The 23,894-nt window shown below is 48.3% G+C and overlaps 1 protein-coding gene across 1 annotated transcript in view; it reads left to right on the plus strand.

The window, feature by feature from the left end:
- Positions 1-1,371: 1,371 nt before the first annotated feature.
- The window catches only part of kon (chondroitin sulfate proteoglycan 4-like protein), a 41,513-nt gene continuing 18,990 nt past the window's right edge, over positions 1,372-23,894 (plus strand). Inside the window, 4 exon segments of the mRNA XM_017898559.1 lie at positions 1,372-1,456; positions 7,698-7,861; positions 13,616-13,847; positions 19,720-19,936. Of these exon segments, the coding sequence (XP_017754048.1) occupies positions 1,375-1,456; positions 7,698-7,861; positions 13,616-13,847; positions 19,720-19,936 (695 nt within the window). The 5' untranslated portion in view covers positions 1,372-1,374.

Genomic DNA, 23,894 nt, shown 5'->3' on the forward strand with positions numbered 1-23,894 from the left:
CTGCCGGCCGGGAAAGCCCTTCTCCCTTTTCCGATGGAATTCGAATCGATCGACCGGCAAAAATCCGCTCGGGCTCGGGGGTTATCGTTATCAGGGGCAAGCTTCTGGTTGTTTCAACGGATTTAAATGCTCGTGAATCCCGGCGAGAAAGCAGGGTGACCGTTAGTTTCTCTCCCCGTGGTATAATAAGGGCTCCGTCTTACGATTTCCGCGCACCCGTGCTCCGCGGTCTGGACTACGGATAAAGAGTAAAAGAAAATAGAGGGAAAAATAGAAAAGCGGAAACGAAACCGGGAAGAATCGTCGAACACGAGCGGATTGCTGCCGGAGGGGAAAAAAGGAAAAAAAGAAAAAAAAAAGAAGAGAAAAGTAAAAATTCCCGTGCCCCTGTATCGTCGCTCCGCGTGAAAAGCGCGCTCGCCTCTCGCGTGGTTGAAGCTGAAAGGCGAGCGGTACAAGTTCCGATGTTTCGTATCTTCCTCGAGACGCATTCCACGCGAATGAGTTTCTTTCGAGTGCCGCGAACTAGCGTCCTCGGAGCGGACCAGCCGTTCGAAAGAAGTCTCGTTAAAGAGGCAAACGGGCTCGGCTGGCCGATGTCTGCGCCGAGGCGGGCAAAAACGGCCTCGGCCGTAGGTATCGTCTCGCTGGTAACGCGAATCGGCGGTGTTGGCAGTGCCGGAGCGTACGATACACGCGTGGCGTAATCGGAAAGCCGTTGCACTGATTAAACCGTGCCAAAGCGAACGTGGGTGTCGTTTTACAGCCGTGGCCCGGCGTCCTTTCAGCAACGAGCGGGTTCACCGGCGCAGGAAACGAACAGCGTACGTGCAACGATGCCAGTCAGGACCGCGTCAAAGGATAGGAAGCAGCCAGAAGCGAGAGGAACGTCGTCGGACCGATACCTGCACGTGCACCCTTCGATTCCGCACCTTTGCGAGAGGCCAGCTACGCCGGCCGCCACTTCCGCGTTCTTCCGGCTCGAGGGCGTCTTTTGATTCGTGCCCGAAAATAGAGCCCGGCAGACCGGTGAATGGTGACTAAAACGCGCGGCCATTCGCAACCAACATCCAGCAATCCTCCTCCGCTTTGCAACTCCGCGATACTCGCGATCGTCGCGCGTGCCTAGCGCGACCAACGCTTCCCGATGGATCGGCAAACTTACCCCCGCGACTCGACCGGCCTCTCCGAGTAGCCTAGCTGATTCTTCCACGGACAGTTTTCGCCTCTTCCTCCTGCTCGTCGCGACCGGGACGAACCGGAGGGAACAGTGTCTTGTGAGAAACGTGGAGCGACGCGGAGGTGTGTTGCCGGTGGAAAGAACGAAGAAAGAAGAGGGGCAGAGCGAAAGGAAGACGTCCAGGAAGGAGCCTAATGTTTCTCGGCGACATGGGGCTGCTAATGTTCTTAGCAGTAACGGCCTCCCTTTTGGGTTATTGCCAGACGGATGAAAAAGGTAACGTATAGACGTGGCTGGGACGGTGACGAAAGAAACGCGCGCTTCGCTTTCGACCCCGGTCTCGCGCGTGTAAATCCGGCCCGCGCGATGGCAACCCGGCGAACAACGACAGAGATTAACTTTTATGGTCAGCGAAACGAGTGGGCGCCGCGAATGTACTTACAAGTACTTGCACGTCTACTCCCTTTTCGCTCACCCTCCGATCCATCGCCGAGCTTTTAATAACCGACCAGAGCGCGCGAGTCGTCGCTCGCCGAAACGTGCACACGCGTCGCCCGACCGATCGCGCTCATCCCCGACCAGTGGATCCTCCGTGATTCTTTCTTTCGCGTTTCGATCGCGTTTTGCTCGTCGATAACGAGTCGATCCGAAACGACTGGGAACGGGCGAACTCGAGGACCGCGCGGCGACCGGGTGCGAAGGGGAGGAAAAATTGCGAGAGAGGCTTTAAGCGAAAGAACGAATTTCAGGGAAACAGAATTACCTTGCGCCGCGCGGACATCGCCGTGGGAAAATTTGTTATTTTAACGGTAATTCCGCGACGGTTTACCGAACCCATCGAGCGAGCAGCGGACGAGGAATCGCGGCGGTCGGCGCCAAATCTCGTCGATTTTAATCACGGCAATCGATACACGGGCCAGACTAAGAGTATCCCGCGGTGATTCCGAGGAGGACGATACGGGGAATATGGAAAGATCGATTATAAAAATTAATTACGACATTAGTTCTGCTCGTTCGATGCTCGCGGCGGAGATAAATCGAAGGGAAGAGGTAATTAATACAGTAATACGAGACATTCCATCCTCGGGTGCAACCACGGGTGAATGAAACAAGAAAATATGACAGGCGAAAATGTATTTTCCAACGTCTGTTATTGTTCCGATTCAACCTACTATTCGGCTATTCCGGCCGCGCTCCTTTTCAACCGGTTCGTCCTTCGGGATATTGTCTTCTCGCTTTATTTCCGCTCCGAATAATTCGAATGATCCGAATTTCACGATGCGGCGTACACGCGGAGATAACGCGCGCACGCGAGACAGTTTATTTTCATTTTCGGCAAGTTCTCGCTGAAAAATGGGCGAATAAAACCGAGCCGGGGTCAATCGTGGAATGGCGATTTTTTTAACCAGACAAGATCGTGATGGGAGGGAAAAAACAAAAGAGAGAGAGAGAGAGAGAGAGAGGAGAGCGGAAACTAACCACGATATCCATCACTCTATTCGAGGTTGCGCATCGGCGAGCGATCGTCGATGCGACGATAAAGCGTCGATTAATCCTCGTATCAAGCATACGCACGGGTTATTCGGGCAACAAAGTACTAACTTGACCGATTACCGGATTCGAAAATTTCCTCGCCTAAAATATCCCCAGAGGACATCGGCGCGTATCGAATTTTCCCCAATCCGCTGACATCCGCGAGTTATCGAGCTGCCCCGCGCGGAAACGAATGCCAGGCGGAAAGGAAGAAAGGATATAGAGAGGAAAGGAGGAAGTTTCCCTATCGATCGGGGAACGCGTAATCAGTTTTTCATTTAGGCGACTGATCCATCGTTTAGCGGATATTGCGAGCGCCGGCGATCGAATTATTCGTAACTCGGAAAACAATTATCCGCTATTTTTCGCTACCGCCCAGTCGGAGCCGAAATTTATCGCTATACGTGCAACGTCGCGGGCCATCGAATCGAGCATCGAGATACCATGATGGAAATAGCAATGGCAACACGAGTTTAATCAATTTCCCGTTTATCTCGCCTTCCATTTCTCTAATCCATCATTTCGCTCGCGAATCCGAGCAACGTACGTCGGGAGCGGTCGCTTTTCCCTCGCCCGACGATTTCTCAGCCGAAAGGACGCGTACTCGCGCGTGTACCTCGTTAATTAAACGCGACCGTTCTTTCGAAATTCCCACGGGGGGCAGAGGGGCGAATAAATGAACGCGGAGAAAAGCGTCTTAATCCTCGAGTTCGCACGCTCGACTGAAAAGCGGGGAAAAACGGAATCGCGATACGCTATCAGCGCAGTCATCGCGCCGTTTATCCAGCTAATCTGTCCTTTATAAGCTATAGTTGTTGGATCGAAGGCTCGAACCGGCAGGTGCATCGGAGAGTAAAACGAATTCCCCCATCGACGGGATACGTCTGGATAGCATTTCGCCTTACTTTCTCATTTCGCTCGATCTCGGCTCGAATTCGACGCGGGATTGCTACGGCGAAAAGGAGACCAGGCCTTCTTCTCTGTATTCCCCAACGTTCGTTGCTATACTCTCGATAGGGCTCGGAAGATCGGTATAATTTCGCGAAGGTGCCCGACGTCGTCGCTCCGTTAAGAACGGCGTCTATCGAGGGTTGAGGGTGGCTTTGAGAAATGGTGGCTGCCCCCCGGCCACCGATTTGGCCGTTTCTGTGCTCTATTATCTCGGTAATTAGCGATCGATGAACATTTCCGATAGGAGAAAATCTGCCTGTAATTGGATAAGGACCTCGACCTCGTTATTTCTCCGCTCTGCCTTGCACGGATAAACGCGAACCGCGAAAATAATAAACTGCGCGCGGAAACGGGGGTAAAAGCACGCGGTCCTGCTCGCGAGAGACGCGTCGAGATCATGCGGCGTGTCATCGTCATACTTTCCGCCATTCCGGCCGCGTTCACCCTCTGTGACCAACCTTCCTTCCCTCTCGCCGAGAGGAAACTCGCGATCGACCGGATCGCAACGAGTTTGAACCAGGTTTGAACCTGGAAGACGAGTCGAAGGACAGCGAATCGATACGGAAACCTGCTCGATTAGCTAAACCCCCCCGCGCTATAACGAGTCTAGCCCGGCATGAATGTTTCATGGGAAATCGGACAAACACGAGTTACTTTCGTTATGGCACACACAGCGAGATTATACTCGACGCGTTTCCACGCGGATGAAATTTATTATAAATTTCGAAGCAGGTATATACGGGTGTTGCAATTAAATCGCAAAGCAAAGCGAGGCGAGTGTAGGAACTGTAAATATTATTCTCGAAGCAGCTAACGGAAGAGGGAGAACTATTGCGAATACGCGGATCGTTTGCTGTCGGTGTAACGGCGTATTCGGGAAATGCAGTGATAATGAGACAAAGCAAAATTAAAAAGACGCGAGTACATGCTCGTGTAATTTTCGAGTAATCTGCAGTTGCAGCTAACGCTCGGACGTCCGGCTTGCGATGGAATCTGTGAATAAACTTGTGAATAAACTTGTAAATTAACCTGCAAATAACCTGGAAGCGCGCGATGATGATTACGCGGCTACGATTAAAATAGAGGAACGGATAAATGAGTTAATTCCACGAAAGCTGGGTAAGAGGACGTCTTGGGAGAGGAAAATTACAAAGGCAGACGTATCGGACTGGTTCGATGGTCCCAGTGTTAAACCTCGGTTTAACCCCGATGCGAGGCTACACGCGTCGATTTGTGCGTGCAGAAATACAACGATTTCTACGGTAACAGGAACCGGGGAACCCCTTGAACAGCTGAACCAGGACACCCGTTTCGAATCGATTCCATCGATTCGCGGTTGACGTTGACGCTTCTATGCGCCATTGCTCGATGCTGCTGCTGCTGCTGCTGCTGCTGGTACATCAGTGGCACGAGAAGAAAGGGAAGAAAGGGAAGAAGGTTGAAAGAAGGGGTCAGAAGGAAGAGAAAAAGAGGATACTTGGTAGTTAATGACCCGTGAGGTTATTCTACGTACTCGAACGCTTTCTTAGATCATTTACACGCGCCTCTGGGAAATAAACTCTTTACAAGTTGCAGCGTTCGGCGCAGGCGGACGTCCGATTTCTCGGTATACGGCTAGATGCGAGATCTCTCCTTCAACGGTCGTTTAAAGGAGTTGAAGTCGCTCATTCATCGGTCTTGCCAGGCTTTTCAATCGCCTACTGTGTTTTCTTCCCTTTTCTTTTTCCCTTTGCCTCTTTATCGCGCTCGCTTCGTTCCCCGCCGCGATCGAGACAGATCTACCGATGGAAAATATCCTGCCGTACCTTTATAACCGCCGACGAAACATCAATTAAATTCTGCCCCGCCGTTCGTTTATTTATCTTCCCCGTGTTTTCCCACGCGCGTTCTGTTCCCGTGCTTTTTTCCCCATTTCCCCGAAATTCCCGATATTTCGCCGGCCACTGTGTATCGCGAATTAAACAGGTAAACGTATTCGTATTCGGTGATACGACCCCACGATATCTCGCATCGACCACGATCCCTATTCCTTTTACTCGCAGGGCCCGGAGGTAAATAGTTTTACGAGCGTAAGTTGCCTTCGTTGGCGGTAATAAATTATATCGGCCGAGGATAACAGACTCCGTTTAAGCTGCACCGACGGGCAAACTAAGTGACAAGACTGGAAATTGTATGAATTACGCAGAAACGTCGCTGCAGCTATGCATCCATCTTGGCCGGGTGGTCGCGATTCGCTAACTGTTACCCTCCAATTGCCTCGCAGCGTGTCAAATTTTTGCGCAAACAGCACGCCCGCGTGCGCGATACCGAACGCAATGAAAAAGAAGAAAATAGAAATTCGGGAAAAGAGGAAGGTGAAACAGTGAAGCGCTGAAATATCCGAGATACGATAAATGAATAAACGTCAAATTCGATATGATTAAATTTCGAGGGATTAAATCGCTTAAACATCTACGGTATCGGCCGATATACGGGAACCGGATATTTTTCTCGATAAAGTGCTAAATCGTCGCAATTTCCGCGAAAAGCGAAAAATTATCAGCGATCGAGCAGTTTTTCGGCAGAGGGATCTTCTCGTTTTCCACTCTCTGGAGTGGACGCGGTTTTCTAATGAATCTCGCGTAAAATTCATCGATAACACCGGATGTCTGGACTAGAGATGAGCCTACGCGTAAAAATAAGTAGAAAATAACATTTCCTCGCGCGAGGTCTCGTTTTCGGGGAAAATCGAGTTTGAAAATTCGCGATTCGCTGAATCTAATCGTATTTTAACTCCGCGGATTTCTGCGTTGTCTATCTTTTGTGTTATTCTATCGTTCGACCCACTTAATATGGACGTGAAAGTGCTAGGAATGTTTATGGACGAACATAAATACTATCTAGAGTGAAATTCATAGTGTTCGAACTGAAATAAAAGAACAACTGCACCGTGAATCTTCGACCCCGATTTTCCCCGAAATAAAGCCACGAATGAAAAAATTTCATCTCTTCTTCTCTCTACTAACATATTTTTCCACGTGAAATTATTTTCTGGTCGATTGCGTGTAATTATAATATAGGATGAGTGAAAAATTTCTAACGTCCGTGATGAACGAACAAATTTTAGGAACCCCTTGCCCCGCGATTTAAGTTCCGATAGGGCGTGCCATAATCAGCGACCGAGTCGGACCATTTCAAGAATAACACGTAACCGAGTTAGAAAAACATCTGCGAAAACGAACCACGAGCTTGACCAATGAAAATAATCATTAAACGCTTCAGAAGCATGTCTAAATTACTATTTCTCCAGCTATGCAAATTGGGTATCTTCTCCAAGCGAAACCCAATTTCTCTGCTATTGGTCAGGAACACTGTAAGGGTGTATTATAAATATTACTAACCGTTACTCTCGTTGGAAAACTTTCCAAGTTCCGACAGGGTGTGGCACAATGTCAAGAATAACACGCAAGCGAGACAGAAAGATTCCGACGAAAATGAACCTATCTACGAATCACGTCTCTCACTCGTGATACTCATGTTCGACCCGATTCCCCTACCACGAGTCTCGCACGATATTCTAGGCGAAAGGGTTAATCGCTCGACCGACCTTGGCCATCAGCGAGATATTCCCCGTGACCCGACATGAACTCGCATGATCTTGACCGTTGCCTTGGTGACACCTGATACATAATCTTAGGATAATCGCGTCACCGTCAAACCACGTTGCGATCCGCGAATGAACCCGTCTCGATGATCATCCTACGTGACGTCGGACGACCCTGACCCACCGTGACACGATTTCGGCGACCTTAAAAGGCGATTCTAAAAGGAAAACGACTATTTCCCGCTGCTGTTGCCTCTCGTTTGCAATCGCGACTATCCTCTCTGGCAATTATTCTTCGCGGACTCGATCCACGCGCGCTGTTAACGCGCTCGCGAAGATGTACCGCGACAGTTGCGGTTTATCGGTGATCCAGCGTGCAAGGGAAGACAGAAACGCGAAGCCGTGTTTCACGCATCGGTAGGAAGGATAAATTTTTGCAATTTATTACAGTGTCATTCTACGGCGCGAGCTATATCCATCTGCCGGTGCAGGAAGCCAAGGGTGCGACGGACATCAGCTTCCGGTTCCGAACTCATCTCGCGGACGCCATGCTGCTATTGGCCGTTGGCAAGACGGATTACTGCCTGATCAAACTCGAAGCCGGCAGATTGAAGGTTCGTTTGCCCTCGATGCTTACTTCTATTAATAGGCTTTCTGTTTGGGGCTTCGTGGTCGCTGGTCGTTAACCAGCCGCACGTGCTACAGTCCTACAGTCCAACGCGACAGTCTGCACTCCCTCTTTGCCTCTCGTTTCATCTTTCCACAGCCGAGCTGTCCTCGCTAAGAAATTAGGCTCGCTTTGATACACGCAGAGCGAGGGGGTGAGCAGAGGGTAGCGGGGGCGGTAGAAGAAGAAAAGGTCGGGTCGGGAGTTAAAAAATGGAAAAGAAGGGAGGACGATTTCCACGCACACGGCTAACGAGCGAGTTCCATCGGTCGGTTTTACAGCTTCGATAAAAACCGTGTCGTGATTTTAACAACGTCACGTCGTTGCCCCGTTTTATCCCGGCCATTAAAAGTCCGCAAGTAAAAACATCTTATTTATGTACGCTTGTGCTCGCCGGGGCACGCGAGTAACGGCGGGCAGGGGGTGCAAGAGATCGACGCGTTTCACAGGGCATGGATAAAATCTATCGGGAAGAAAGGGAAAGAATGCATTTTTTTTTTTTATTCCTCCCCTGCTCGACGAGTTAAAAGCATTCGTAAAACTCGCCCCGGCAAAGTTCACGCCTTCCTTTGATTTCGTTTAAGCCAATCCCATCGTGAGTTTCCTCTGAACCGGCGAGCAGAGCGCCAAAGCGTCGGGCCAATAATGAGTGGCAGCGTAAAACGTTGATATAAAATGTGTACGGCTACGATTCGATTTTATTACCTTTAATAATCCGTCACGTAACTACCTCGGATCGGGACGATCGCTTTATGGCAGCGGGAACAAACAATACGACATTGCGATCCATCGGTCCGTGCTCGCGAGGAGCAATTTTCCCTGTGCATCTCAAAAATATAATACTCGACCGCGGGCTGTCGAGTGTTTTTAATCGAATTTAACGTGACACGATCAAATTTAATTCTCGCCACCCGCGGAATAAAGCATTGTAATTTATCTCAAAGCAATGTTCTCTGTAAATTGCCACGAAAAATTCTATTTGCAAATCGCCACCGGCCAAACTTTAACGTTCGTCGTTCGAATTAAAACGAAATTTTTCAAAATACTCGCAACATTATATCGAAAAGCTTAGACACCATGAATAGATCCTCCTCTTTATCAATCGCGCGAAATAGCGAAAAGAAATCGTCTAGATCGGTCCTGAAGCTGGAAAAACGAACGATCGAAAGATCGCAGACAGTTTCCCGATGCTCATCGTCGAAACGACCATTCCGAAATGTCTAAATTCCAAAATCTGATGAAAATGGAAGGAAAAGGGAAACGTAGGTCCACTGCTTTAATTCGGAGAACGTGGAAATTATTTATAATTTCGGCTCTGCCGCGTTTCGCAGATTTCTCTCTTCTTTCTCTCTGCGAATTGTTCCGCCAGTTAAATTGATTTCGCGCCGGCGAGATCGATCGCGTGGATCGTTACGCTGCATTGGCGGGGAAAAGCAACGATCTAGCTGGATCCGGCGAGCTTCGGCCACGCGAGTTCCGCGTGCGCGATCGCCGAAACGAATACTCGTTGGTGCAGAATTAAACGGCGCCAGTACCCGGTCGCATTACGGAGAACAACGACGCACGGGGGACGACGAAACCCTGAAGGGCCACTTTACCCTTAGATAGTAATCGTCGCGCAGCTCCGGTTACAAATTACGAATCCGTGAGAAGAATCGCTGCATGGATCACGAGAGGCGAACAACGCCATCGGGATATGAGCGACTCTGCCACGACGAATGATACCCAGTCTGCCCGATGACAAATTCCGTTTAATTCCAGCGCATTACCGGCAAGGAACGCGCGATGAATAGGAAAAACTCGGAATTCTGGAACCCCCTTGGTCCTTTTGTTCCGGTGTTTCTCTTTTTCGTATTATGGCTCCCTTTTGTACCAGGTCCCTGTGGCCCCCCTCGGTTATTTGTTTATCAGACCGGGACCTATTTGCGCGATATTAAATCTGCCAAAAGCCGGACAAAGATGCGCGAACGCGTACGTAAAGCTTCGTACAGCTTCCGCTGCCTGGGGCACCCTCTCGGCTCGCTACCCCCTGCAACGCGCTGAAAATATTACGGGTATTGAACAGACGTTAACGAGAAAATTCACGAGCGTTATGAGGATAGTTGTTAGTTATTAATCGACCGATAAAAGCCACCAAGTTGGCACTATGAAAGGAATCGTTGGTTCTCTCACGCGCTAGCCACACCAGTCTGCGCTGAAAAACGCAACAATGGCGCAGATGCGAGGTAATAATAGAGATAAAATTATGAAAAGCATAATAAATACAGAGACAAAGCAGGGGAAATTAAGAGTGACGCGTACAATCGTGGCTTGAAGCATTCTGCAGCTTAAAAACGTTAACGTTCCTTGCGAGATCTCTAATAGCCTCGAGGATTCATCGAATTGCTCGCACCGTTCGTGAGATTTATCGTCCTGAATTTATGAACTTCGGATCGGGAACGCGATGGAGTTCCGGTATGTTTCACACAAATATCGAAATTAATCAATGGGAAGGTAATCTGTCTCTTAACACTCGCGTAGAGGAGACTGAGATCGATTACTGCTCTCCTTGCGTCAAGAGAACGCAAACTGAAGTTCCGCATAATTGCTGTCTAACCTTGACGAGACATAGTTCATAACACGTGTTAAACTCTCTCGATCCGGCAAATCTGTTTCTAGATGCACGGAGACTACATCGTCGCATACTCTGCTTTAAATCACTTGGAATTTATACCAAGAAATGCGCCTAAATATTCCTACTGCCGTCGATTCTTCCATTTCCTCGCGTGGTCTGGAAAAATCGGTACCTCATTGGAAACCCTGCTTTATTGCGTTCGCCGCTGATCGTTTGTCATCGGTTATCTCGCCTCTGACTCGAGGCATTAATATTCTTCAACGGGGACGGTTGCTTTTGAATCGTTGACGCGTAGCTTCTTGATCGAGCTCTTCTAAAGCGATTCCAGCATTAACTTCGATTAACGCGATTACTGGAAAGCTCGACGTTTCGCGCCTCTCATTGCTCATCGACGGGAGCGAGATCGAAGCATCGGCCATCTCGATCGTCCTCGGAATATCGACTGCTCGAAATTGCCAAATTATCCACATCCGCCGATTAACGAGCAGAGACAAAGAAACAAACACCTCGAAAAGTTGCGGAAACTAGCACTTTTGATCCCGCGAAGAGGTCTAATTGCCATTGTACCCAAACGATCGCGGTTATGGCAGCGAATCTCTAATTTGCTCTAATTCAACGACGAAGAAATGCGGCGGAAACTCTAGTCCTGCAGGTCTGATAAATCCGAGAAATCGCGGACCAATCAGCCTATTCAGCTGGCCGAGCAAGGCTCCGGAAACGAATTGGTATAATTCAGCTAAAAATCTGGAAGAGGAGGCAGTTTCCTTCTGCGAAATATCTCGGGTCTTTTCGACTGGGAAAATTCGGAAAAATTCAGGAAAATTCGAGAAAATTCGGGAAAATCCGGGAAACTGCGGGGCGATGGGTTTACTCTGGATACCGGCGGCATTGCGCGATGATTAGCGACGCTGTGTTGTTCGCGAGATTGAAACGTCGGGCGCGGTTTCTTTCGACGTGACCTTAAGCCGATGACTAGGGTAATCCGGTATCTCGATAGAGCGTTAAAATACCGTCTAAGTGCATTAGGGTGCGAGGAAAATGCCGTTTCTCGGTGGAACGCTGGGATCCAGCGTGAAAACCGCGCGAATCTAATTTCGCCAAGGGTTAAGTTCACAGGCGGAACCATGAGAAGACGTGGGTGGGTGGTGTCTGAGCTTAATTAAATTTGTTAAGAAGATCGTTAAGGAGGATGAGACGGGGATAAACGGCCGGGCAAAAAGTGCAATGGGATCGCTTTAGCCTCTCGTGTGCCTCGATTCGCCGATGAACCTAGTCCGTTTTAAAACCTTTCCCATCTTCCGCGTTGTTCCATGATTCCGAGGTTCGAAGTGGCCAATTCGTGGACCGGTATCGTTCGCTTCGGCTTGTTTAACTGGCGCGTGAAATTCGCGTGAAAGTCGATTCCGCGTTACGCACCGTGGCCGTTTGCCTGCCAGCGAATCGAAAAATTTGATCAATCTCGTCGGACAGGCGACGGACATTCGTCGGCCGCTGATCGAAACGTTGAAAAGCGAGGACCGCGCGAAACTAGCGCCACCGCGTCCCCGATCTAAGGGGAGAAAATGGCGGTCTTTTTCCTCCGGTTGTAATCGAACGGCGGAATATTTGTCATTGCTCGCTTTCCAATCACCGGTGATGCATCGATAATGCACCGACGTGGTCTCTTCGACCTTCGGAACGTATAGATCCGCGTTTACACTCGCCCAAGTGTCGTGTCTCTCGCGCTTATACATATTAATGGGGTCCTGCATAGTCATCGGACATCGCGCTACTACCGGCTGAACTTGCAACTCGCAAAAGCTCACGCCTTTATTACGAAATCGATCGGAGAACGAGAAGAGAGAGCGTTTGAAGCGTGGTCGGGCTACGATCGGCCTCCATGCCAATCGCGCTCCCTCGTAATTTCGACCCGTCTCTCTGCCAACCATCGACTTTTCATTAAGACACGATTCTACCTCGGTTGTCTCGACGGTTCGTTCCTCTATATACAAGATCATCGGCATGGTAAGGGTAAAGGATCGTGGAAGTTGCACGAAGATGCCGCTATAAGTCTCGGGCGGTCGATTTAGGTCGCGATTAAAGACTCTTTATCAGAGGCTGCCGCTTCGGCTCTCGCTAAAGCGCGTCGTGTACTATCCTAACTCGATAATGCATTACTCGAACCCGCCTCATAATGTCGACCCAAAGATGCCGCAAAACGGAAAAAAAGCACGGGTAATCCCCGGCCGTTTGCGGCGACGTAGAGGGCGCCTGTGAGGAGGGGTCGAGCTTTGGATTAATAAAATACACTAGTTACTATGTCAACCGTTTCTTTTTAACGCTAGTCGGATTACCGTCGCTGCTCGCCCCTTTATTACCGCTAAACGAACGTTTCCTTGCGGGCTTTTAAATGAAGCAAATGCCGCGTTAAGCAGATGCTAATTTTTACTCTAATTCACTTAGAAGTCCGACTCGACGACGGTCTAGTCACTTCTCTAAAGAGGGAAAGAATTACGCCGCGAGTCGTTTGCCTGCCTTTATACGCTCCTCGGGATTCTATATTTCACCGGTCCTCGCGTGTTTCGCGCCATTTTTCAAAACACTCGCGAGACTCTCGTGGATCCTATTACGAGCCATCTAGTTAAAAGAGGCGGCTGATAAACGAGCCATAGATGACAATCCCGAGGAGATCGATATTTAATACGTTTCCGGAGTACCCTTTTACACTCCGCATGCACGGACCCAAGACGTAATGCCTGTGAAAGTAGGATGAAAAATGAGATGTCGGATCGCCGGGGTTTCTCTTAGCTCGCGACGCCGGAAGAATTTCAGGAAATATTAGTTGTCCTAGAGATTCCGAAAAATCCCAGTCTCTTCGCGTATGAGATACGTCTGACCTCGAAATTTCGAGGCCCTGCCAAAAAATCCCTCTCTCGACCGCGCCGTTATCTTGCGTAAATCTCCGACAGCCGGTAATTATCTCTGCCCGGAGAAACTCGCCGCGAACTTGCGAAACTTTCTCGGCTGAATGGATGTCTCTGCGATCCCGTCTGCCCGCAGTTTCGCTTCGTGCCGAGAAAATCGTTCGCTCTGCTTTCTTTCCCGCAGGTTCATATTAATTTAGGCGCAGGTGAGAGCGAAATGGCCAGCGCTCGCGGACTGACATTGAACGACCTGAGCTGGCACGAGGTGAACCTGACGAGACGAGAGGCCAACATCACGCTGCAGATCGACGTGATACACATGACCAAATCTCTGCTACCGGGCCGTTTCTTCGAACTCAACATACACTACGGTGTCTTCATCGGGGGACAGGGTGACTTCAACGAGCTATTTCTAGGTAAGATGCGAGCTTGACTCACTCGGATAAATCGTCTCGCCACGTGACTACACTCGCTTACTATGCCCCGCTACTCGCAGCAACACGACACCAACTTGCCACGCGTCGATTTTAACGAAACTTCTCCGGTAATCGAACACGACCTGCATACGTCTCTCGCTTAAGACCAGTTTTAACACCCCGTGCATCTCCTTTGCGAACCTCCGACGTACATCTCGCGTGTAATTTCTGACAGACTCTTGTTCCCAACTTTCCGCGTTCAGTTGCCACTCTTGTTTCCATTTTCTTCGTCAAACGTGAACCCACCCCCGGTCTAAGTCACCTCGGATGGACTCGGATTAAAAATTCCATTACTCGAGTTGAACGTATAATATATCTGGGATATATTCGACCTATAGATCCGTCTTCGTTTTACTTCCTTTGAGATTCATGCGCAGCCCCGATAGGCTGGACGTGACGGACTTAACGCGAACGTAGCCTCGTTCAACGCCAAATCGCTTCCTTTCTTGCATCGAACAATGTCTAATATTCGATTCCCTATTCAAACCCGAGTACAATTTCAAACACAAACAGAAAAGAAAGGGTATCGTCGAGTTCCCCTCTGTTGTCTCAGCAACCTATCACGTATCGATTTTAATGAAACTTCGCGAGTAATCGAAGAACGAGCAAACCCGAACGCGCTACAGAAATTGTTAGAGAAGGTATGGAACGAAGACGACGAGACTCGATATTGCCAACCAGTTTCAATTTTTCAAACGTATTCTTCTTCGATGACGATGACGAACAGGCAACCGATGTACGTTTCCTCCTCGTTTCTTTCTCACCTTTCTGTAAAACCGAATTTCGCGAACCTTCAACGCGAATCACGCGTGTAATTCCTAATACTATCTCGATGCCGAAGTTTCCACGTTTCGTTGCCACATCCTTGTTTCCATTATCTCCATTAACGCGCGGGCACAATGTACCCTCGTTTAACGCCAAACCACTTCCCATTTTACGTAGGACAATACCTAATATTCGCTTGTCTGTTCGAACCAGGCTGAAATTTCAGCTACGAACGGGAAAGAACAGTCATCATCGAGTCCCTCTGTTGTCGACTTAGTCGATGACGAAATTTCCTGCCCGGACGACGAGGCCAGGCCGGAATCGAAATAGGAAAACAATATAAGGACGTTGGACGAAAAATATTCCATCGACCCAGTCCGGGGGAACTTCACTTGCCCCATCAAATCCCCACTTCCGTTCGATATACCATTCGTATAAAAATTCATATTTTCGTGACTGCAAACGGATTATACACAGACCGTGGTACACGTTACATGATCACGGTTCGGCAACAACTATCCGGATACGAGTATTCGTTTTGCATTTGCAATACCCACTCTATCGCGGAGATTTTCACGCTGTACAATAAAAACAGAGGGACCGATGATTTGCGAGTAGCTAGATCGACGTTACGGTTTGTTATTTCGCTTGGCCAATCGAATACAACGGTAAAGCGAGGAGATCCAGCTGCTAGCGCGAATTAAAACGGGAAGATGGATAGATGAGAAAGTATGCGAATAGATGGTCGGATGGAACCGACCGTTTGTTTTTAACAGCCCGATTTCCCGATTCCACAAAACGGAGTCCACGTCGTCGTTTTTCGTTTAATATCTTCGAATGTCCTTGAATACCCCCGAGTAGTCGCTCTACGTTGCTAAATCCACGGGATAAAGAGATAAAGATATCCCATGCGAGGAAAGAAATACGAGGGTAACCTTAAACTCCTTCCTGCTCCCTTAGTCATATTTCCACCCTATAATCTTCCACTCGGGAATTTTTGTTAAAGGGGTTATTACGCAAGGAATAGTAGTCAGTGGAAAACTGTGGAAAACTGTGTAGATCTTTATTGAACAGGCGAATGGTTAGAACTGGCCTGTTCGGGACCTCGCAGGTCAAAAGTCGTCTTCAGAAGACTGGTGACAAAAGACAACCAATGTTTCTTTAAGCTTCTCGGCGCTTTTGCGCTGCTTTACCGCACCTGGTCCATTTTTGGATGTAGCGACAGGTGTTGGTTGCGAATTTAAGATCATCATCGTACCAATGAAAGAAGCATGGTTCAACCAGCGGAGGAAGTCAACCCGCACTTGACCCTTAGTAGACTTAAGGAGTACGCCCGGGGAGGTACCCGATATGGCGTATTACTCTTGGGCCATTTCAGATCTGGCATGGATATGAGATCCAACCGAAGGTCTCCATGGCCCGTTGGTGACAAAAGACAACTATTGTTTCTTTAAGCTTCTCGGCGCCTTTGCGCTGCTTTGCCGCACCTGGTCCATTTTTGGATGTAGCGACAGGTGTTGGTTGCGAATTTGAGATCATCATCGTACCAATGAAAGAAGCATGGTCCAACCAGCGGAGGAAGTCAACACTTGATCCTTAGTAGACTTAAGGAGTACGCCCGGGGAGGTACCCAATATGGCGTATTACTCTTGGGCCACTTCAGGTCTGGCATGGATATGAGATCCAACCGAAGGTCTCCATGGCCCGTTGGTGACAAAAGACAGAACATTGGAGGAAGGGATCATCCCCACACCGCTGGAATGTAGAGTTTGCTTCACTGTTGAATTTTACCGTAACAATTTTTTCCGCGGGATCTATTATTCCTATAGTGCTCCTAACGACAGCGGCACCCCCGTGAAAGACGAAACCATGCACCTGTTCGATCATCGGCGGCAAACATCGACGCGGGAGCAAACATTTGGACGATATTAAACAGCTGGAAGAGGGAAACGAGATCGCAAATTAAGACCGATTCGCGTCGTATATCAAATGGCCAGTCTGTATCTTTCGATATCGATCGAGTGAAATATTATTTAGTGTACGTCACGGAGGATATTTACTCCATCCATCACTGACGTAGACCATCAGCAACGGTCATTGAGCAAGATTAGCGCGGAGAATATTCCGATAGCACAGTACGACGACACTGTTCCCTCTAAACCTAATTTCTAGTCGTTGACGGATCGATCATAGATCTACTTCCCAGATGAGATGAATCGTTTCGAAGTATCGGAGCTCGCAGGGATCGCTCGACCCACTAATCGTAACCATGAAATCCCAAATCGGATGTAGCTGACCGAGAGAAACGCCGACTACGGCGATGGAAAGCTATTCTCTCTTCACCGATTCAGACATCGACCATTATCCCTAACAAGATTATACACGATGAGGAGCAATCCGAGTGAGAAATATATCCCGAATTACGAATCCGCAAGGAGGTTCCCGTCTGTTCTCCGTGGATTTTGCCACGGTCCCGCGCGGACCAGTTCTATCTTTCTTTCTTTCTTTCTTCCAATCTCTCTCTCCCATTCTCTCTTCGTGGTATCTCTCGCAGCTACTTTCTCGGGTTAAATCAGAACGCGAGCGGAGCGAGGATGAGCGCGGCGCGCCCGCCTCGAGCCAAACAGCAATAACTTCGGTCGCTGGAGTACAGTGACAGCGATAGAGATCCTGGTTGGCTAAAAAGCAAAAATTCATCGGAAGGCGGTCGAGGTGACGCGTACCAAATTGAATACGATCAGTACAAACAGAGAGTGTACCGGTGGCGGTTCGTTCCCCACCGTTATTCCCTCGAGCATCTCGTGCAACGCTCGACGACCAGCTCGAAATTCAATTTACATATTCATGACAATTCATTTGTACCCCATGCTACGACATAGCCGTGCAGCCACCCCTCTGCGAGCTCTTATTAATTCCTGAAGAACGAGCAAAGGAGCGAGCAGACCTTCCACTCCGTCCTCTATTCGCGGACAATTCCTTCGTTTTTCGTATACCGGGTCTGTGCGCGATGTCGAGGGAGGGTGGAACCACCCCTTCGAGTCGTCGCGATGCCGCGTAACCGGAAAAGGGTTCGCGCGAACTCGCAATCGCCACGAGTTATTCATTTTCCGTCCATCTCGCTGAAATATGCATGGGACCAACATGGGACCAACGTGGAACCGTTAATCCGGCTCCCAGACGCGAATGTTTCCTTCCACTCTCTTAGGATTAAGGTGACGGGGAAGAAGTTGGCGAGTCGCGCTTATAGATACACGTATACGTACGCATACGCAGCCTCCCATAAGCGTTTCCGGGAAAGATAAACGCGGGGAAGGAAGATACGTGGATAACAGTTTCGATTAAGAGTTACTTCGATGTTACGCGTATGTTCGAAAATGAAATCCGCGGCACGAGTTCGGTTTATCGAATGACGTTTCCGTGGCTACGTGAAAATATGGAGAAAGCTCCCCACTAGACACACATTCGATACTGGGAAATCAATAAAAGTATATACCGAGATGTCGGTGTGAATGTTCTATCGCGAAACATTCGATCACGGTTACGTCCAAATAAATTGAACAGTCTTGAATGTGGCGACACGGGAAATTATTTATTTTATGGCTCGGTTTCACGGTCGCGGGTACGGCGAAATCGTTTTCATCCCCGACGTCCCGATATTACTGTCTCCGTGGCGGCGAAAAATCGCCGTATAACGCACGAAAGAACATTTCTTACGTTTCCCCCGCCTTTCATCCGCGTTATTTTCCTCCACGGTGCCATCCCGAAAGTCTTCGGCGTCCTTTAAATTAATACGAAGCACGAGTTCCTCTGGTATCTCGAGTCGGTGATTATTTCCAACAGCCTCCTCGACGTCGATTCCAACGATCTTGAAATGTACAATCATCAGTCGTAATTCCAAAGTCCGACAAAATCATTTTAACCATTGCAACGATTTCTTTCTCGTATCTCTTTCTGGTATTCCCGATGACGCGAGACATCTGCCGATTTAGAAGGTTTACAAAGATTAAAAATAACGAGGGAAATATTTGAAAACCATCGAGAGCTAAATCATTATACACCCTTAAAATCCACCAAGAGCGCTAGAGAGAGTTGTTCGCGAAGTGGACATTTCCCAGTGACCCAGGTCCATTTAGCGGTTATCCGCGGTATCTTTGGCCGGCTGTAGGAAAAACCATTCTCGAAACTTCTCCAATTAATATAATCGTGGTGCACACGAGAGGATCACGTAGGGCGGTAGCTGCGGCAAGGCTGCGGGATGAACGATTTACCGCACTATGAACGACTTGGTTTATTGCCGAGGTTTATACACCGCTACACCGGCAAATGTCATCGCGAGTCTCCGTCTGTAAACACTAGCCAGTTTTCCCTTATGCGTCTCGCGTTGCAACCTTTCGCGTTGTCTTGCAGCGAGCTACTCTGCCTCCGGTCCCAGGGCCAATGCCATCGCTGGGAAACACGGTGGAATTGGTCCGGACGATGCAGCAAAGCCCTCTATCGGCGTGATTAAATTACTTTTCGTCGAAATTGCAATTTGCACGCGACTCGTCGTAACAAATTAACAGGCTGCGATTATCTCGGTGAATTATATTTGGCGAACGCATAGGATAGGTGGATTCGATAGCCCAGTTCGTTTCCTGGCAGCCGACGAAACTGAGATTATCTGGCCATCAACCCCGATGCGGTTTGCAACTGACGCTTTCATTACACCACTCTTTCATGAAGACCCCTGCCGTTGAATGATACCTCGTGAACCGGTGCCAAAGTGTGCCACCGTGTTCTCCGCGTCTCGCGAGACTATAAGAATCGTCTGGCCATCGAGTTTAATATCCGCCCCGTTTCGTTATTTGCTCGCGCGAGTAGCTCGTTCAAAGGATATTGCGAACACCGATCCGAAAGCGCGACTTCAGCCTCGCGAGGCATTCGAGGTGTCGTTCCACGTGGCTTAGAAATTAGACCTAGCCCCCTCCGACCCCTCCGACCACTACGACCTCATCAACCCCTCTGCCGACCGTATAATTTTCTTTCAATTTTTCTCCCCATTCCGCAGGACACACGGACTACTTGCGGGGCTGCATGGCTGACATAATCTACAATGGCGCCAGGGTAATAGAATACGCCAAGTCGAGGAAAGGCCAGTCGGAGGCCACGGCCGTTACGTGGGGTTGCTCGCCGGAATTCGACGCTACGAGGAGCACGGAAGTTAGTTTCGTGGAGGATGGTGCGTTCACGGCGATCCCGAGACTCATACCACGCTCCGGCTCGAGGTACGTAGCTAAAACGCCTTTTCATCGCGTAAATTATACCCGAATGCGAGAACGTGTTCACCTTGCGGGACCTGACCTGCCCCGAAATGTCCTCCAGCCTTTCGCCAATGTAGCCGAATTAACCGATACTCCGTATCGCGCAGTCACACTGACCCTAATAGCGATCCTGTCATTTAACCCTTTGCAGCCCTCCGTCGATTGCCACCCGATATTCCGTCTCGTTCGATCCTCTTCGGTTTTCGCACACGCGGAGGGACATCTGAAACACCTCGACCTTTTCACCCCGAAACCGCTCTGCTGATATCACCCTGCATTTTTCCGAAATTAAATCGCGTACACAATCAACGTTTCAGCTGCAAAGCACTGTGTTTCTCTTTGCACTTTCAATCCGACAAACGAGCGATTCAGATATCGATGCAGGCACGTCATTGGTTAGAAAAATGCAAGAATAGAATGAACTTTTGAGTCGACTATTAGGACGGGTCAGCTAATCGGATGTTGGGACCCGGATGAAGAACCGGTTATAGACCGACTAACCTTTTCAAATATATTTTCGAACGCTTCTGTGTACACAGTACGAGTTCTGCAACGAGGATATATTGCGTCGTCGTATTACATCGGAAATACAATGATGTTCTATAAATTGGCGAAAAGGAAACTGACTCTGCAAATTTTTGGAAGAACTGACAATTTTCGAAGGTGCTTTATACCTTCTAGAAAGGTGAAGATGACCATTGGCCCGTAGCGATAGTAGGAATGTTTATCAGCTAGGTCCTTTAGACTAAGAGTCAACGGATTGTTGGTCATCCGACACTGTCCTCGAAGAGCGAATTAATCGCCGATCTCTTATATACATCTGTGGGCAACTTTCACCGCTACCCATTGTCTTTCGGTGGAAGAACGCTCTTGGTTGGAGCTCTAGGAAGACCTAGCTGAGGCCCAAGGACAACAGTCAGATGGGGATGCTAGACGCCAAGCTGTGACGTCTGGACCGGACCTCGACGGAAGAGGCTATGGACACGTGGGAACAAGGCGACGAAGAGGGGACACGCCCTATAAAACAGCGAGGGATGCATTTTTGGGGCACTATCCGACCAGCGTACGGAGAAGAATAAAAGAGTTAGCCAGGAGCTGAGCGACTGCTTATTAAAATCCTCCCTACACATCGGAGGGATAAAATATGCATGCACGCAGGTTCGATTTTGCAACGGGAAATGAAACGACCTAACGAAATTATCGCCCGAACGAGACTCGCTCTTGACACTTCGTCAAGCGAACAGCCGTTATTAGCGGTTTCAGGAATTGTCGATAGACGGCCAAACCGCCATGGACACAAACTAACGGCAATATTTGATGCGTGCCTGTTTAAAGCGTCGAGCAAATATGAAATCCAGTTTCCAAGTCAATTTTAGCGCCAGTTCGCGATACTCTGCTTATCAAAACTGACCAGCGAGCGTAAGTTACGAACCGCGCCGTCGCAAGTTTCGCCAAGCATAAATAACCGGATAAAGAATTTACGAACGTACACCGGAGATAGCAGTACGGTGGAAGAACTTTCATTCCTGCCCGATTCAAATTGGGTTGTTCCGGAATAGGTTCGTTTAAATATGAAAGTCGATATGTTTAGCCAGCTGCTTTGACGTCGGCAGATCGCGACGACGCGCAGGCTGGATATTGTTCGAGCCTCTCGCGCAAGATGCAGGTTAGACGAGGTCTTCGAGAGTTGTGCGAACCTTTGACGACTGCCGATAAAGCATCTCGGAAGGATGCAAACAAAAACGATAATCGCGTTACGACAGAAACGTCGCGATCTAGTCACAACGATCTCGTATTCTCCGGGAAGCCACTTTGATCCCGCTTTTCAGAATAACAAAGACTTTAGGGAGCACGAGGGCTTCGATCCAGTCCGCTCGGACAATTCACAATGGCAAGCCTGTGCCGTTGATCGAGGAAAAAACGACGTTTGCGAAATTAATACCACCGGGAACCGAGTATTCGCATGGAGTCACCTGAATCGAAGTATCGAATAAATATCGGAAGATGCGCGAGCTCTGCGAAGATGTCGACCCATTGTGCTGGATAATAAATTCATTCGTGTACCAATATGATTTATAAGATATTTTAGTCGTCGTCTGTGGCAATAGGACTCGCGATTTATCGAGTCGATGCAGAGCTTTATGGTGGTTGTCGCGATTTAATGCGGATCTGATATAATGCGCGAAGAATCGGCAGGAGAGGCCATTTTTGAACGAATTACGTGGAAATATCGTTCAAAGGATTATTGCGTTCGTCGAGATATATTTGTGTATCTCGTAATGTAATTCCAATTAATTTAATTCGATAACGAGGAAGGTATATTAATTGTTCGCGATGGTCAACCAATATGGGGTAGATTGGCTAGGATTTTCCGAAAAATTAAACACGATGATATAACGGTTTCAACCCTATCTAGAGGACAACGTTAGACTATAATAAAGACACGAACATAATATACGGAGCGTCCTATTTATGTTAAATAATTAAATAATTAAATAATTTAAATAGTTTCAAAATGCACTGATAATAATGAGAAAAAACATTTTTCAGAGACATATTTAAGGATGATTCGATCCCTTACCTTACCATTTAAGTTGCGATGGTGCGTGCCATAGTCAACAGCAAGGTCGCTCACGTCTCGAGGAATCTTGTCCGAACACGTCGAAGAATAACACGTAGCTGATTCTGAAACAGAAAGACGTCGAGGAAAATTTACTACAAGCCTGACTCGTGATGTTTATGTTACGCTCTATCTACGAACCACACCTCTCGCACTCATATTTCGACCGATTTCCTTGCCACAAATCTCACGTGATATTATAGGCTAAGGGATTAAATACGCGATATCAAACCAACCAACCCAACGATTCAAAGCTCACCCGAAAAGCTATCCGTTCCCATCATGCAACTTCCATGATTAGCATTATACAAGTACACTACTTTGAAATACCCCCAATATCAAACCATCCAACCCAACGATCCAAAACTCAACCAAAAATATACACAAACCAACGCGTATACTATGTATTTCCATCACGCAACTTCCATAATTACTATTATCTAAGTACACCAAATTTAAACCCTTGCCTTACCATTTAAGTTGCGATGGGGTGTGTCGTAGTGGACAGAAAGGACGGTCACACGTCGAGGAACCTGGTCCGAATGCGTCGAAGAATAACACATAACTGAAAAAGAAAGACGACAGGAATTTATAACGAGCAGGTTACAACACGACCGTGACGTTTACGTTCGAGTCCTATCTACGAACCATACCCCTAGCCCGTTATGCTCGTGTTTAGACCGATTTCCTTCCCATGAATTTCACACGATATTGTAAGCTAACGGATTAAATACTCCCGATATCAAATCATCCAACCCTACGATCCAAAGCTCAGCCAAAAACATACCCAAACCAACGCGTATACCATCTATTTCCATCGCGCAACTTCCATAGTTACTACTATCCAAGTACACTGCGTTGAAATACTCCCGATATCAAACCATCCAACCCAACGATCCAAAGCTCAGCCAAAAACATACCCAAACCAACGCGTATACTATCTATTTCCATCGCGCAACTTCCATAATTACTATTATCTAAGTACACCAAATTTAAACCCTTGCCTTACCATTCAAGTTGCGATGGGGTGTGTCGTAGTGAACAGAAAGGACGGTCACACGACGAGGAACCTGGTCCGAACGCGTCGAAGAATAACACGCAACTGAGACGGAAAGGCATCGACTGAAATTCGCGAACAGATTATAATACGACCGTGATGTTTACGTTTGAGCCCTATCTACGAACCACACCTCTCACCCGCCATACACGCGATTGTCCAGATTTCCTTACCACGAATCCCACATAGTATTGTAAGTTAAGGGATTAAATACTCCCAGTATTAACCCTCTGCACTCGGTGATT

Source organism: Eufriesea mexicana, unplaced genomic scaffold (assembly GCF_001483705.2).
Source record: "Eufriesea mexicana isolate 0111107269 unplaced genomic scaffold, ASM148370v2 scaffold654, whole genome shotgun sequence".
Classification (NCBI taxonomy): Eukaryota; Metazoa; Arthropoda; class Insecta; order Hymenoptera; family Apidae; genus Eufriesea; species Eufriesea mexicana.